General features: G+C 39.9%; 2 protein-coding genes across 2 annotated transcripts; one reads left to right on the plus strand and one right to left on the minus strand.

Moving 5' to 3' along the window:
- Nucleotides 1-6: 6 nt before the first annotated feature.
- Nucleotides 7-3936, plus strand: LOC144638753 (kelch-like protein 28). The gene is made up of 4 exons (XM_078498006.1): nucleotides 7-675; nucleotides 1721-1837; nucleotides 2531-2833; nucleotides 3433-3936. The coding sequence occupies exons 1-4, from the start codon at nucleotides 27-29 to the stop codon at nucleotides 3717-3719; spliced, it is 1356 nt and encodes a 451-aa protein (XP_078354132.1). The 5' UTR covers nucleotides 7-26; the 3' UTR covers nucleotides 3720-3936.
- A 1958-nt stretch (nucleotides 3937-5894) lies between these two features.
- LOC144638902 (major facilitator superfamily domain-containing protein 6-like) lies at nucleotides 5895-11393 on the minus strand. The gene is made up of 3 exons (XM_078498185.1): nucleotides 11332-11393; nucleotides 8168-9695; nucleotides 5895-6425 (listed from the first exon to the last, which is right to left on the minus strand). The coding sequence occupies exons 2-3, from the start codon at nucleotides 9651-9653 to the stop codon at nucleotides 6217-6219; spliced, it is 1695 nt and encodes a 564-aa protein (XP_078354311.1). The 5' UTR covers nucleotides 9654-9695; nucleotides 11332-11393; the 3' UTR covers nucleotides 5895-6216.
- Between the last annotated feature and the right edge of the window lie 6649 nt (nucleotides 11394-18042).

The following is an 18042-nucleotide window of genomic DNA, read 5'->3' on the forward strand; positions in this document are numbered from 1 at the left end:
GTTTAAAAGAGACTTGTATATCATTTATGAAGGCTATGTTAAATCCTTCGAATTGCCTTGGCATCGAAGCGGCTGCTTTTAAATTCGACTGCACTGCTTTGAGAAGCACGGCTAACCAATATATTTATGATAATTTCGTGGCTGTTTCGCTAACGGATGAGTTCAAATCGCTATCGGCCGAGCGTTTGGCGGATTTTCTTAGCAGCGATGATATTCGAGTTGAAAAGGAAGAACAAGTGTTTGAATGTTTAATGCAATGGATCAATCACGATGTCGAAGCACGGAAAGGTTATTTCAAACAGTTGTCACAGAATGTCCGATTCCCACTCATGTCACCGTATTACCTCGCTGATCATGTTGAAACTGAAGAAATCGTTCTATCGTCCCCTGAATGCACAGCTCTGTTACTAGAAGCAAAGAACTACCACATGCTTCCAGATCGAAGACATTTGATCAAAGGTTCTAGAACCAAACCTAGGAGATCAATGGGTGTAATTTCAGTTATTTTTGCTGCTGGAGGGATTCAGGGATCTTCAGTGATGAGAGACACTTTTGGGTATTTTCCCACAGTAAACAGGTGGAGTCCACTGGCGCACATGATCACTGCAAGGTGTCGGCATGGGCTCGCTGTAACTGGAGACATGGTGTACGCAGTGGGTGGACAGTCACGTGAGGGTATGTGCCATTAAAACCATGTGGCAAGGTTTTTATGCTACCCCATGCACATCTATGCGAACTCTCCCGGATTATCCAGGAGTCTCCCAGATACAGACCAAATCTCCCTTGACCTCCCATAGAAGTCACCAAATTTCCCAGATACAAAGGGAAGGGCTTGAACCCAGGGGGGAGGGGGTTCTCAAGATTTCAAGTGACGGGGATGGTCGAATGGGGGCAAAAATCAAGACCCAAAAAAATTCCTGGGGCTTCCAACAAAGCCCCAAAAAATCCCTGGACCAAAAATCACTCCCCAAAAAAATCCCATGCCGAATTTCTGACCCATTAATTTTTTTTTTAGGAAGAGGGAATGATCTGAAGATATAACACAAAGAAAAACATTAGAAACACGTTCAGTGTTTGCACTGGAATCAAAAATTTCAAGCTCAAAAAAAAACCTTTGATCATCCTGTCACTTGAAATCTCGAGAACCCCCCCCCCCCTGGGAGCTTGAAATACATGTTTTGCACTTACATGTATTTTGGCTAATTTTGGTGAAATTTTTTTTAGGTACCGTAAAATTCTGGTTATAAGCCCCCCCCCCCCCACTTATAAGCCCTCCTGGTTATAGGCCCATCTACCTAGAAACAAAAAAATACATCCGATTATAAGCCCTCCCGGATATAGGCCCCCTCTGCCAGATGACAGTACTTAACAGGGCTAAATGTTGCTTTATTTTGCGTTTTGAACTTGAAAACATTATTTCGATCAACACTCCAGTGGCCCGTTTTGGAACGTTCTTTTTTATCTGCTTATAAGCCCTCCCGGATACAAGCCCCTCCACTTATAAGCCCACCCAAAAACCCTTATGAAGTTGTATAAGCCCAGGGCTTATGGCCCGAATTTTACGGTATTTGTAACATGAATCAGCAGAGCAATTAATACTTTTGACTAACACCAATTCAATTAGCCTGGGCCGCAGATGAAACTAAATCCCTGGAGCCAGGCTAAGATAATGTCTGAGATGCAATGCAACAATAATAAATTATGATTCTATTCATTTTAGGTGCAGCCCAAAGCTCGCTGAACTCAGTAGAGAGATATGATCCTAGAACAAACACATGGACAATGGTTGCACCCATGAATATGAGGCGCAGCCTGCTTAATGTTGCAGTGCTTGATGGTGAGAATTATTTCTTTAAAATCCTCTTTCTTCATTAGTTTGTAAACTGTTTAATTTTGGGTTTCTATGACTTGGCACATGGAATTATTAGGATTATAGAATTTTAAAATGGAGAAGGTTATAATATTGATATATGTAGTCAGGACATACTGTAGAAAGAGGCAGAGGTGATTGATGTACCTCTTAGGGGTTGAGGGCTGATCTCATACAGCATAGGGTGTTTAAATCTTAAATCATGACATTCAGAACTTCCTTTCAAACTTCTGGACAAAAATCCTATCCCCCAGGATTATCTGGGTGTGAAAGAAGGGAGAGGGGGTCTATAACCAATATAAAATAATATACTTAAAGCCATTAACAGAAAATATCAGAGATATGTGTGCTGTCATGGCTTGGTTGTAACTTATGCTTTAGACTAAGCTCCAAGTTCAAGCCCTGGCCAGGATCATTGTATCATGTTCTTGGACAACACTATTCTCATATTGCCTCTTTCCACCCAGGTGTATATTAAATAGTTACCTGCTAACCCTGCAATGGACTAACTTCCCATGCAGGGGGAGTAGAGTAGAAATACTCCTAACTACCAAAAGAAGAGATAAGCAAGGCAAATTTACAAATGAAGACTTTGCATTTTTTTCACCTCACCAAACTGTTTCCCATTATGATCTTGGTTTATACGCTTGTTCTTGACAGGAAACATGTATGCCGTAGGAGGCTGCGACGAGAGCAACTTCCGGCTAAACAGTGTGGAACGTTATAACCCCTCTACAAACACATGGACCTTCACAGCACCCATGACAACATGCCGCAGCAGCCCATGTGTACTGACTTGCCGTGCACTGTACGTGATTGGTGGAGTGAGTTATGTTGGAATGTCACTCAACAGCGGAGAGTATCTTGACGCCATGACGAACACATGGAAGCCTATTGCGCCAATGCATGATAAGCGTGCAAGTGCATCTGGGGCAGCTAGCAATGGAAAAATCTATGTCATTGGTAAGTCAATAATTAACAAGAGGATGTTAATTTAACCTGATGTGCAGTTCTGTTTTCTCTATTAGGGATAGTACTTGGGCCTTATTTCTTTAGCACGAAGCAACAAGCAGTACTGCTTTAATTCCTACTCGGATAGGGTGCTTGTCCATTGCAAGTAATCCTTTAGCATTTTAATGGTCATTGATGGTCTGGGGACAATACTTTTTTTGCTTGACATTTTAGATCAACTTTCTAGCTGTTTTCTCCAGAATTATGGCCAATTCAGGGAAAAAATACGGGCCATTACTTTTATTAATAGGCCACATACCCAAAAAAGTAAAATAAATTTTAAAAAAAGTTAACAGGGAAATCTGAGAAAAAAAGGTACTAAAAAAAAATCAATACAATGGGGCCATGTTGTCAGTCGTCTATTTCCATGTAGCCAATTTACAGTGTTGAAACCCTTGAAACCAAATATTTTTACTTCAATATTTGAACATTTCATTTAAATCTCAGAGGACAGAGATTTTTACAAAACCATACTTTACATCATGCTTTGGCAACATACACTAATTTGTAAAAACCCTTTTTTATTATTATTTTGTAAATTTGCTCCTTAGGTGGCTGGGATGGTTCAGTTCATCTAAACAGTGGTGAAGTTTACGAGCCTGAAATTGACCAGTGGTCCTTGATTGTGCCTGCCAGCACTGCCAGATGGGATGCTGGGATAGCTGTGGAGAGCGACAAAATCTATGTTGTGGGGGGATGTGACAGGAATGCGCTTTGCACTTTAGAAACGGAGTGCTATGACCCAGAGAAAAACAAGTGGAGTAAGGTTGCACCATTGCCAGTAGCAACACATGGCCTAAAGTGTTGCACCATTCAGCTTCCGCATAAATTTGCCTAGCTATGTCAGCATGCACAGTCCTTTTAGTGAGGATTGTACGTGCATAATAAAGCAGGTTCAGTGATGCAGAAAAGTGCATTAATTTTTGGCTCTGGTGCGGACTCTCCCCAACCCCCCAGGGGATGGGGCCTTTCATATGAAGAGGCTGGAGATACTTGTTGAAAAATTTGAATGAAACCCCTATAGGAGACCAGTCTGGGTGTGGCTCAAGGTTTTTTTTATTGCAGCCTCCAAGATCCCTTTTTCAAGTCTGATACGTCTAAACCCTGTTTCTTTTCTAGCAACCCTGAGCAAGGCCTTCATGGCTTACATTATTGGCTTCTGTTCTAAACACTTTAAGTGAGACCAAAATCTGTAGTTTAAACACCTATGTGAGATGACGAGCATCCCCATCCATTTAATCCCATTTCTTGAAAAAAGGAGTCCCTCCCCTCCAGTGGCAGATCCAGACCTTCAGATAAGGGGGGGGGGGACGATCATCCAGACCCTAGAACAAGGGGGACCGCTCTTGAAAAAAATTTCTCTGCCCTTCTGGTCTCTCTTTGTTCTAAAAATAAGGGGGGTAGCCCCTCCCCTAGATCCGCCACTGCCCTCCCCTTCTCCTCTTGGTTTAAAATCATTTACAACCACGGAAATTGTACAAATGTTGCCTTAGGAGGTATTACATACAGCTATTTCAATTAAGGTTGCTGGATGAAGGCCTTTAGAACCAAATTTGCGAAATGGGTAGAATAATAGTAAACGATACTCATGTTGATACTGATAAGATTAACAACAGAAAATTGTTCTAATGTTTATGACTTCAGAAACAGGAACCAACTTTCTTTAATTTCTAATGACAGTTGTCCTGTTTCTAAAGTTATCAACAGTTTTGCTGTTAACTCAACCATTTCTAATGTTTTCTTTTATGGTATTTTAAAGACGCTACCCTCAGTCAATTGTTTAGCAGAACGTTTTAAAACCCTGCAAAATATCATTTGGAGTCCAAAGCAAATTGGTGTGTAAAATGTATTTAAACCTTGTAGATTTCTTTGCCATCGATATGGAGAATTCTAATGAATACCCAGACTTGTCATGCCGCTTAGATACGACAATGTTTCTTGAAATGGCTCTGTACATACATGTAAGATATGACAATGAGATGGTAGATATATACATATACTGAAGGTGTGACAAACACCCAAAGTACCTTATTACATGAAATTTTCGTGACACGTTAATTTCTCGATTTTGAGATGCGCATATTTTGCGACACTTAAATTTCGCGATTTTGCGAAAATTTTGTATTTTGAGTCTCTTTAATTTCGCCTTTTTGAGTTACAAGACACAATTTACATTTCCTTAGCAATTGTATTTAACATGCCCTTAAAATAAATAAAAACGACTTCATCAAAGGAACAATAACGTCAAAATTAACAAAAAAGCAAGCGCGGGACTAAATCTCGGCAATAGCAACAACAGAGCAGTTCTCACAATGTCTACAAGTAGGTATGCTTGTGCATGAGTTCTTGTTGAGTCAATTATTGAAGACAACATTCATTTACATTGAAAACTCCCTCCTTCAGTGGTACTAAACTTATTCTTTCTTGATTAGTGACACAATGCGAAACACTTAATTTTCGCGTCATGTTATGTTCGCGACACTTATTGTTCGCGTCACTTTAATTTTGCGATTTTTTTGAAATCGCAAAATTCCCGAAATTAACGTGTCGCGAAAATTTCATGTAAAAAGGTAGCGTGCAGGGTGTACTTTTTCAAAGCTCTCAATTAATATATTTCAGACTACTGCGATAACCTTTATGTAAATTTGTACATCAATACAGATCTCTATTTTATAAATAATATAGCTTACAGTATTTGGGACTGTTACCAAACTTGTAGCACAACAAATCACATGATTTTGGTTAAATTTATTTTGTTTTAATTAAAATAAAATTAAAACAATTAGAGGGACTTTATCACATTATATAGTTATGATTTGTTTACCGTAAAGGAAAAAAACCACTAGATTTATAATATTTGTAGACCAAAAAAAGATACTTTTAAAGGATGGTTAGTACTGTACGCCATTCGTGACAAAGCACCTTCTACTGTTGTTAAATAGTTCCAAAGAGAAGGGCTTATTATACGTAGCAAAAAAATGTAAAAAGGAACTTTTGATGTACTTCTTTTTTGTGAGTTCCTTTTCAATTTTCTCTTTCTTAAATTAGAAACTTTTCCAGAAAGGTCGAAAATTCTTCCTGACTTGTACTCTGTTAAATATGTTGATACAAATAACTTTTCCACGAGATATCGGTGGGAATTCATCGCGGGGTTGGCGGGGAGGGACATGTGAAAAGGTGCACCAACTAAGTTAACGTTGTAAATTTCATAACAGTAAAGGTTTTCTTTTAAAGCGCGAACATCGCATCTTACAACTATTAAAGTGTAACATTTTAAAGACGAGCAGTTGTTTTCCCTGTTGTTTGGCGATTTCGCTTTTTCGAGATCCTTGCTCTCATTCCAAGCATTTCCTCTTTTCCCCATCTTTATTGGACCCGAGGCAAAAATATGCAGCTTGTGATGCGACGAAAAGCACTAGCAACACAAGTGTGCCTGCAGCGAATAAACGGAACGCGTTCACAGCACCGATTGCATCAATGAAAAAGCCGCACAACGCAGTTCCTATTCCACATCCCACACCGAGAAACAAACTGTTTACTCCTCCTGTGGAAACAATCACATGTCGCATGGTCAATAGCCTGCGTAGCAGCAGGCGTATAAAGGGGATTAGCATAACCACACTGACCTACTATCGGTAATCGCGCTATCTGATTGGCTACACAGGTGCCTACTATCGATCCGTAGAAGGCTCTCGGAGTGCGCGCTTATTTTTCGCATAACTTTATCAATCAAAACCTTCAATAAATCAATTCTAGTGATATTCTGAGTTTAATAGATCGGTCAGTGGGTTATGCTAACACAATTAGACGGCCGCTCTCGGTTTCTACCGGCTTTTGATAGTTGACTCGGGGCTTCGCCCCTCGCCAACTATCAGCCGATAGAAACCTCGAGCTTGCCGTCTAATTGTTAAAGGGGGTAGTAGGAGGATTGAGGGAATTCGAGAAGTGAAAACAGAGTGGTCAATTAAAATGGAATATTGAAAGGAATCTAAACTTCTCCTGGAAGCAATGAGAAAGGTAGAATTTTATGTTGTCGCGAGCGTGGGACAAAATAATCTAAGTCCCCCTCTCTCTCCTCCAAAGAGGCTTCTTCAGTGGGGGCATACGAGAAAGGCGAAAACACGAAAAATGAAAAAGGGTGGAGCGAAAAAAATAAAAGAGGCCTCTGCGGAGGAGAGAGTGATTCCCCGACGAGACTCGCACAGAAAGCTTTCTCTAGCGACTCTAGCAGTATGCAGGACGCATGGCGCACATGAACCTAGTATAAATAGCCTAACACAGCACGAGTCTTTTTAATTACAGTGGTTAGAGCATCCGACCAGTCTGCAGAAGGTCATGGGTTCCTGATTTTCAGTTCTGGACTCAGTTTTTGTCTTTGTTTTGTCCCACGCTCGCGATGGTGATTTTCGGTCCGGTAAATTAAAATACCAGATTTCTTCCTGAAAACAACTACTATTTCGTCTTTGAGATATTTATCGCCTATAAAGTCAACAGTCTTGACGCGCGCAATTCCTCTTTTCAAGGTCATCTTTGAAATTCAACACGAAAGAATTCCATGCTGATGACGTAGCTCTACAGAGATCCGTGTAGTGTTTCTGATTGGTTGTTGCTTGTGCGCGAAAATTTAAACCCAAGCAACAACCAATCAGAGGCATGCACAGATCTCTGTATAGCTACGTCATCAGTACGGAATTTGAGCGCGAAGAGCGAGGGCCGCATGCACTGGCTAAAGGATTTCCTGAGCCCGAGGTTTTGACCAGAGGCGTTGTTTAGTAACTTGACGTAACCTAATGATGTCCTTTTTGTTATGGTGTCGAGCTTTTGGGGTTGCTATATCGTCCCCTGCAGAACTCATAAGGAGTTAAAAAGTGTAGCGCGCGTTCACAGCGTTTGAATATTCAATTTTGCCAAGTTCCATATTTGGAAAAACTAAGAATTTGTACGCAAATACGTAATGACACACGCAACAACATTTTCGGTTACTTGAATTCTGCCCTAAACGCGGTAATTCATTACGTGTATCCAAGTAAAGTTCTCCAAACTACTGAATGACGATGAAACAGAAAAATTAAACCAACGCCACCTAGCGCGAGCTAGGGCGCGCTGTGAATTTAGTCCAAATGTTGCAATTTTGATTGGTTAATTTGATCTCATGGTTTTCCAATTATGGTACTTAATGGAAACGAATGTGCAAACGCTTTGTACAATTAAAGACCAGTTGTTATTGGGGTAAAAAATTCAAGAATTCTGACTCTACTTTTTAGCTTTAAGATATTTGTTCCATACCTTGTACTGTATCCATCAAATGGCGTGGTGTAACTTCACCGAAATAACTGATAAGACCTGTAAACCCAACCACATACGCAATGTAACCGATAGTCTCAAAAATAAGCATAAACCAAGGATTCTTCATGAAAGACATCCCTATAAACCAGCAAACAAAGAGCAACATGGAAAACACAGTGACTCCTGTGTAACCTGTCTTTTTGACACACATCCCTATAAAACCCAAGAAGACTACACTGACAGCTGAACAAGTCATTCGCGAGAAGCCAAACACGAGGGTTGCTATGGAAACGTCTAGGGTCTTGGTGTACCAAAACCCGAATGTTAAGACAACTCCGTCGAAGCATCCGACTAAGAATGTCATCAAGATGAAAACAAAGTTTTGATATTGTGAGAAGAACTTTATTAAGGTGACTGGTGTGCCACTGTCGCCATCTTGAGTCATAGTGTCGCTGTGTTCGGTTTTTTCGTTTTCAAACTGAGTCACAGACACAAACGCACACGAAGCCATCAAGGAAATTACACCAAATACGATAGCGAAGTTGTCCTGGTACTCTCCACAAAGCTCGTAATGGTAGTGAGTGACTAACAGAGCGGTAGTGGGCGCGGCAATCATGTGACCGATTGGTCCCCATAGCCGGATCCTTCCAAATTCCCGGCTATTTTCACCTAGGTATTCCACGATTTCGGAATTGGCCAAGTTGAATGCAGGAGACGAAAGAAGCTCTCCAACGAACACAATAAACACAAACATTATGAAAATGAATTTGATGTCTTCTGGATTTTTCTCTAGGGTAAAGACTTTTGCGTGGTTCACAGATAGCTGCCTTGGAACGCCTCTTGGCATTAATGAACGCGGTTGTTGAAGGGAATGGAGCTTGCCAAACCCCTTTTTCATGTGTTTAAGATCTATAGCATTTTTCTCCAACACGCGCTTTCCTTCGACCTGTTTGAGATGCGATTGAAGGCTAAAGGTGCGGTTAAGATGATTGTTATGGTCTTTCGAATTCATTCTACCAGCGACAAGAGAGTTTATCCATTGATGATCAAAATGGAATGAATTCTGGCCTTCATGAACGACGGCTGCGCGACGTTCCCTTGTCGACTGAGGCAGTGCCTTTTCAAATTGCACTGTACACTTGTCATGTGTTCTCCGTGGAAGTAAAGACACTAGTGGCGTTATAGCCGTGGACAAAATACTCATCAACAGCAATGCCCGCCGGATTTTCCATTTGCTAGCCATTTGCCCAAAAATGACCGCACCCACGGAGTAGGCAACGCCCCAAACTGCTCGCAAGATCCCAATCTGAGTCGGAGACAAACCAAGCTGCTGCCAGTAAACGGGCAAAAAGAACATTTTGAAGCTGAATGATGTTTCGAAGAAGAAATAAAACAGACCAAGCGCAATGCGAGTCTTGTACTGCGAGCAAAATTTGAAGACATTGTTTGATTTTTCCGTGGGTTCTTGTAAAGGAGTATCAGGCATCTCTCTCCTGCTTTGCAGCAATACTGTTTGGACGATGGATTTCTGAAACAAACAAAAAATGCCTTGTTTATTGTTAATGTCGGCAAACGCGAGAGGTCAAGTCCCTGCAACTAGTCCCTGCAACAATTGGAATTCCCCGGCCCTTGCAGTGGCGGATCTAGTGGAGGGGCCCGGGGGGCCGGACCGGTACCCCCACTTTATTTTCAGGCCAAACCATGAGAAAAATTATTTTCAAGAGCGGGCCCCCCGTTTTTCCTTGGAGTCTGGATGGTCGGGGCCCTCACTCACCTGAAGGTCTGGATCCGCCCCCACCGCGGTCAAACGACAGAAATATGCAAAAAATAAGAAAAGTACTGCAAAGATAAGGTTTTAATTTTCACAGTTCAAAGTTCGATGCATAACCGGTATCCTAAGGGTTTACTCAGTTTTTTGGAGCTTTACTAAAAAAGTTCTACGTGTTTGAAAATAGCGATATGCGGACTTGCCATTTGTCAAAGCACGGGTTCGGATGCGAAACATTTAAAAAGTAAAAACACTGGTTTACCTGAGGGAATGGGATGATGCTTTCACTCGGCAACTATATTTATCTATCCTTGCTCGTAATAACACTTCAATTTGAACAAAAAACGGCGAAATGGAAAGAAAACCTGCCTGACCGCGGTGAAGGATCCGCCACTGCCTTGAACTGGGTTTATCAGTACTAGGGGACTGGTCGCGAGGACCTGTGGTTTCGTGTTTGACGATCTATAGGGAATGGAGTACTCCTTTTGTCTTTTGTCTTTGAAATTCTTGACTGATAGGTCTCAAAAAGAGTATCCTTTCTTTCAATCCAGAGAGTGTCATAAGTCCTTAATAGTCTTTACCTGCGAACTTTGACAGTTTTTTGCCAATACCCGTTTTTACGAAAGGTGGATAACGCCATCCACCGGATAAATCATTATCCATTGGGCAGCGCTGTTGGTTGTAATTTAATTAACAATCAGACTAAGAGCCCGCGTTTTTTTATGAGCGAATAGTTAACGAGGCGCAGCCTATAATTTTACGTACTTTTAAGCCAAAAATTAAGGAAAATTAATCCTTTAAAGATTAATTAGCATAACCCAGCGACTGACTATTGGCAAAACGCGCAATCTGATTGGTTAAACAGCTGCTTTCTATTTAACAATTAGACGGCAAGCTCGAGGTCCCTATCACACTTCATTGTGCCTTTGTCACACCTTTAATAAACGAGTACTATCTTTACCACATCTGGCGTACCTAATCCTTCACAATCCAGCCTTGGATAAATTCTATTGGAAAAATGACTAGCAGGATATACCATAGTCTACTTAGGCAACAACCAGTACTTTAAAAATTACATCATAACAAGATAAAACCTTCAAGGCAAAACTAATTTAAGTTAAAGCGACAAGAAGAGTTTATTCACTAAGATACAAGAAAGAGCATTACTCGCAAAATAACTAATTAAAAACTACACTGCGAGCAGAATTTATCCAACCTTTTGTTTAAAACCACCACTAGTTACTGTCCTACTTTAACTAGTGTTTTCGAAAACAATAATGTAACAAAGAAATGCGACAATAACAGGTACCTTACTATATATTCCTAAACGTTTAAACAATAATTTGCTTCAATTCATTTTAAACTGATGAACTTATCAAACTAAAAAAATACTTACGCTTTTAAGCGAGTTATGTCACTCGATAAATCATCGGCAGTTTTTTTTTGCTTTCAGGTTTCAAAATGACTTTGATCCAATGATGACAAGCGTTAAGCTGAGACCTGTAGAAAGGTCGCACCCCTAACAACTCTCCAGGTTAACTCTTTTCCTGTTGAGTGGCCATTTGGCGACAACGTATTTAGGTTATAAGTCGCCAATAGAAAAGTTTAGTCGCTAGAATATTATTGATGTAAAATATATGTGCCAAAAAGCTTGAATGGAACGAAATTTTACCGTGAAGTTTTTCCCGGGGAAAACTAAACGAAATAAACAAAAAGAAAACGAGATCAGTTTACAAAACCCAGAAATCAATGTTGTGGCACTAGTTTTCCAAAGTGAATTCATAACGTACGGAGAATTTTTTTATTTCGGATGATAGTTTTCTCCTCTTGCAGTCGCCAGGATAGCGACTTGCTTGTTCTACAATTTAGTCACCAGTTTCAAAATTCTAGTCGCCATGTCGTCTAAAATGGCCGCAACTTGGAGGGTTGCCTTGGTAACAGAACTGGTGCTCGCCAGAAATTCGACAAATACATCACTAGGGTAAACAAACGGTACCTGATTCACCAGTGTGTGTGATTCTCGACTACAGAAAGGCGGCTAAAAATCCCTTTAAAATAGGGCACCATGAACAACATGACCCATCCCCCCCCCCCCCCCACACACACACACACACAGCCCTACCAACCCTGCCCATGAAAGTAACATTAAGTTCTCTGTTACCGGGGCACTGTGAGTAGGGTATACATTCTCCTCAGTTCGGCAGTTTTTATCCGGGGAAATACGCCCTACAAAAGGATGGTGCAAAAATTGACCAGGCCGGGTGAGATAAATTTGACTAGGGAGGACAAAAAACTCTAGATCTTAGATTATGTGAACAGTCTTAAAAACGTACCAGAATATAATGTCAACCAGATAATTTTGCAATGTGGTTCTGGATAGCCAGAGAGGCAAAATGAGGGGGTAGGGGTAGTGCCTTTGATGGTTGATGATTACAGAAACATTTTATTCAGATTTTAAATCTTCGGAGAACGGTCGGAAATATACGGAAAATCGTTACTTGGAGATATGAAATGTACCTTGCACACTCGAAGATAGTGCACGAAAAAACGGATTTACAACCATAGCAAAATTGTAGCAAATGAAGTAAATACTATATTTGAACGTCACTGCTCATATTTGCTCAGATACAAATATCATGATTGCATTATATTTGCACACAACTGAAGACCAATGGCTCAGAGAGTAAAAGGGCTTACGTGCGCAACGGAACATAGATTTTCGCCTCCTTGACGACGGTAATGATTTTAACAAGCACGTTAAAAGGCGACCAAGTCTCAAAATATATTTATATCAGTTCTGAATATAATTTTTCGTAAACATATTTTATAATTTCTACCTTCTCATAAAACATCACTCTTGGAAAAGTGTACAGTGTATGTATGTAGCATGTCGTGGTGTATTGCAAATCCATTTATAATTATTTAATTTGAATGGTTGTTCGTGCTATGAGCTGACTGTTCGCCGACGGTCAACAAATTAAATGCGCCACTGTTGCTTTAATTCAGGATTTTAGCGTTTGTTTCGCTTTTCGAGTAGTTTCAAAAACATAAAAGATGTGTTTTGAGTGCGATCGAAGATTGAGAATTGCTTATAAAATAATTACAGAACTTGCGCGCTGCTACTGCGTGCTAGTGGTGAAAATTCCTGACACAAATTGTAACTTACTGCACGATTTGGCTTTAAAATTTTACCTTTCAAGTCAGCTAGAGTTTGGTCAGTTCTCTATAAAGAATTTGAATTTTGGCTTTCTGACCTTTCAAGGATTAATATGATAAGAATGTTTTCATCTTTTTTGCCATCAATGGATCGAAGGCAAAAGCAACTATGATCAAATGGACGTCTTGTTCTTGTCACCGTTTAACAAGTTTTAGCAAAATCGTTGAAACAGAAGTGCGGGAATATTAAGGCCATCTGATATGTACGCTAAAATTTCCTTCAAATGATCTATTCATTGAGAAAACAAGCCACGAACACAAATCTCTAGGAGAAGCGGAGAAGCCTCCCCAATATTTGCTAAATCGGACTATCTTTTGCGTAAACCATTATAAAGTATCCACTAGTTCTGTAAACAATGTGAAATAATCGAGAACAAAAAAGCAATTCTGGGAGTAAAACTTGCAAATATTGATGAGCTCACAGCTTCAAAGGAACATTTTACCTTCCATGGTTTAAAGTGTCCTTTCATTTATCACTGTAAATTTAAACACACAGCTGGTTCGGATCGTTTATTGAAATTTACAATTTGTTCGAAGCCTACTTCACGAAGCATTACGCAAAAATCAAACTTCTTCTACACTTTATGTTTATTTAGAACAACTAAAATGAAGCCAAATAACCTGGCAATATGGAGAAATGTTGTTAGCGCAGCCGATCCACAATATTGGTATTTTCGAACATTTTATGTCCACATTACCTAGAGTAAAGGCTTTTCTACGAAGCGAAGTTTACATTTACGTAATATCAAAAACTTTCGGAATGTATTTTGTGTGCCACTGCCACGAATTCTAGCAATAAACCTACACCATAAAACATCACTTAGCCAGTGAAAGTCTTGAAAGACGAAAACACAGGACTTATGTCTTCCGGTAGTAAAAAGAGTCTTCAAGTCTGGTATTACTTACCTTGTTTGTTGTGCCTTTGTCGGTTCCGTTACTTCTTCTCAATAACTTGTCCCGTCTGCAGGAAAACTACTATGTGTTATCCCCTTTATACCATAATGAAGATTGAGCAAGAATGTAAAGAACTAACATCCTGTTTGTGTATCCAGGATGAAAGTTCTAAAGAATTCGCATCCTGTTTCGTTTCCAGGATAAAAGAAGCGCTTTCAGGGGTTTTTTGGATAAGGGATAACTCACGAAATTATTTCAGAGATAAGGCATAACTGTTTAAATGATTATAGGGATAATGAAAATCCAAATAAGAAGGATAAGACCTTTGGTAATTTAGGGAAAAGGAATTACTACCCTCAAAATTTTTGGAATAAAGGATAACGTAAATCCCCCTAACAGGGTCATATAAAAGATCTGAAGAATGAATCTCAATGAAGAAGAATTTCCATCCTGTTTAGTTTCCAGGATGAAGAACGAAAGTTCTGGAGGTTGAATTAATCAAGATGAATTCCCATCCTGTTAGGTATCCAGGATAAAAGTTCTGAAGAACGAATCTCAATCAAGAAGAATTCGCGTCCTGTTTACCTTTCTAAGATCATAACACTGTACTGCACTCAAAAATCGATTACTTTGTTTTGTAGCTTTCTCGATATCTTTTTCTGATTACTACCTGAGTTTTAACGGACATTAAGCTCCACATATTTTCATCGCGTTTTGTTTTGGACTGAAGAAATGGGCATGGGCCAATTTCCGTGTTAACAATATGTTAGTATGATTGGTTTTACACTCAGAGGAGGTCCCCTGTATTGTGAGTCAATGAGTCAAGGTTATTTTTATACCGGGAGTAAGTTTTTGTCATTATTTAAACCCCGCTTTGCTTACACAAATAAGGTTAAGAAACACTCAACTTTGGTGTCTTCGCCGGGCCTTTATTTCACAATTCCAGACTAGGCCATTCTTAACTCCAACTGAATAATTCGCAAGTTTTCTTGAAACCGGACCAAGCTTTACAGACAACGTAATTTGCATAATATTTGCCACATTCCTTTAAAGTCATTTGCGTAATGTGTATGAAATACTCGCATAAGCACGAAAAGTTCGAAGTCGCTGTGGCAAAGGAAGATAAACAGTGCAAGGTATTTTTGTATTTTTATGCTTCCTAACATCTGTTTAGAAGGATTCAGTTGGAATTTAGAATGGTCTGGTCTGGACTTGAGAAATTATGGCCGGCCCGTTAATCAAAATATGTCAAAATTAACATGCGTTTCCAACCTTTGTAGGACCACTTAACTTGGGAAAATAATAATATTTTGTTACGTGTGGGTTTTTTTGAGCGGCGAGCTCGTCAACTTATGCATTTTTTCGTTCGGGCAACGTTAAAAATGAGGCCTTTTGCAGCCTTCGCTGATGAGAGCTCTAAAAAATATATTTTCACGTATTTCCGAAAACTAAAGTCGTTGCATTTACTTACAACCTAAGATAGCTCACTGTGCAAAGTTTGAAGGAAAACATTTTTCCGATCCGAAATGCGATGGACCGCTTTCAGAGACATTGCCACTTTAGCATGCTTCTCGATTTGAAATCTTTGTTCACAATTTAATAAAATTAGCTTGAAATATTACGGTAGTGCGATTCCATTATCCGACAATATCCGGCTGCTATTATCAATTTAAAGAAAAATGAGCTTTCAAAGAAAACACCTTCTAAATGAATTTGGCTTAAGAATTTACTCCAGGGCAAGGGCTAAAGAATAATTTAACTTCACACCTTACATGCTTTGTCGTCAGCTAGTAAAACTGGTTTCGTCTAGTTCAGGACCGGTTTTAAAAAAGAAAAGTTCTTAGTAGGAGCATAGTTAGTAGAGGAGACTAACTAACTATGGTAGGAGGGTTACCATCTCCCACGATCCATCTTTTATCAAGAGTTTTCATAAGAAAAATTCCCCCTGCCAACCGAGCCAATAACATGGTATGTGTATATGTTGGTATATGTGGTATATGTCCCTGCGCTAATACATAAGAAGGAATAAGAATGTGGCGAAAGGGTCAATGCATCGGAAAACATAATGCAGAATCATCAGGTTATTTCGTTTGTAGCGGAGCATCCATAAGTAAGCAAAATTCGTAATCCATCGCACCGAGAAATTTTGGAGGTCGCGTACGTACGCGTGCACAGATTAAGTCTGGGGACGAGATTGCCCGCCCATGGATGAAGGAAAGTAAGGAAATTACAAACAGTAAATAAAGCTCGCAAAGCAAGACAAAATATACAGCTAATTCGAGAAAGGTTGTCGGAAAAAAGTTCAAAAGTGCACGCGATAAGACCGAAAGGTGGTCTGGGTACTCAATTGATTTTTGCATTTTAAAAATGGACCTCGCGAAAGATCTGGTGCGGAAGGCAGCAAACTGAACAACTCTCGAAAGGTCTCAGAATCCATCGGCATGACGGCAGAGACGCGTCTCACGATGCTTCTTTTCGGCGGCTTCTTAACGTTCAGCTTCTCGGCAATAAGGACGGCCAAAGTCTGTAGCAAGCCAGGAGTGCCTTGGTGCCGCATGCGGTACACATGCCTCAGTCGTTGGTTTGTGTTTTCTTCGTCAACCCAGCTGTCATGCTTCTTCCCATAGCCGCGCCAGCGAACGAGATACTGGACGCGACCATGGGCATCTGTCCGCTTGTCAAGCACTTTCGAAACTTCGTAAAACTTGCTCATATTTCACGCTAGGTCTTACAGTCAATCACGGATTGTAAAAAGCGATTTGTGGCTCTGAGTATTTTTGCGAGTCCTTTTATACACGCGTGCATTTAAATAAATCTATTGTTCAACTTTCAGTAACAATACCCTTAATTAGTCCAATGCCCGCCTTCTACTGTTATCATAATCCCATTGTTATAAGCGAAACAAAAGGTGCGAGTGATCTGTTTTAAGCTTTTACATTCTAATCGTCATACTCGCTTTGATTTTGTTCTCGTTTTGCTCCTTAAAATTGTTTATGCTTCTCTATAAGTTTGACTTCCTTTTTTAAGCTTTTACGCGAGAAACGTAAAAAACTATTTTGACGGAACCCGTCAGGAAACTAAAAGTTGGATTTTGGCACCTTTTTCCAATTCAGTGATTTCATTTTGCGGCTGATCTGAAGGGCTTGAAAATATTAAACAATTCTGCAAAGATACAGAGTTGGTGTTTTTTAAAAGTTTACTAAACAATAATATGATATGCGCAGGCGCACAAAATGAATAACACTCTCCCGGCTACCACTTGTAACCAAACAAAATTATCGTTTATATGACACTTTTCTCCACTTCGTAAATTAGTCATGGGCAATTCACCTCCTCCACCGCCGCCGCCTCCACCGCCGGTTTTAAAGAGGCAGAATGCCCTTTGGGGCAAAAAGCTCTTAGAGTCGTTACAGGGTAACGGCTAGCGTTAACTCGCTACCGGGGGGCTTTTGAGCCTCCCACTTTAAGCAAAAAAATGAAGAAATGACCTAGTTAACAGAAGGAAGTGTGGTAAAAAAATGTCTTCTTTTTATAGAAAGCTTAACAGATGCAAGACGGCGTCGTTTTGCATTCTCCGCCTTCCTTTATAAATAAAAGGTGAGAAATTGAGGCTGAAAACAACAGAAACAGGAAACAATATACTCTATTTGCATCTGCATTTGTTATTATAATCACTTTGTAGTGAAGCGACAAAAAAAACATGCGAAGAGGCGGGAATTAAAGCTTTCATTGCCTGCTTTCATTACATGTTTGGAAATAATCTAGCGCAAATACAACCTCGAGCTACAACAGCCAGTTAATCACATAGTTCTTTTGTTGTCATAATCACTTTGTTGAAAGCGCGCGAAATGGAGGGTGGAGTTTCTCTGTTGGTAGTTTATTTACCACACACACAAAATAAAACAAAGCTTAAATTTGTCTTTTTAAAAGAGCGCGATCTTTTACCGCTCGCAAACACTAACGAACAAAAAAAATTACCGTGTTAACCTTGTTTCAC

This window comes from Oculina patagonica, chromosome 14 (assembly GCF_052425735.1).
Source record: "Oculina patagonica isolate OP01 chromosome 14, crgOcupat, whole genome shotgun sequence".
Classification (NCBI taxonomy): domain Eukaryota; kingdom Metazoa; phylum Cnidaria; class Anthozoa; order Scleractinia; family Oculinidae; genus Oculina; species Oculina patagonica.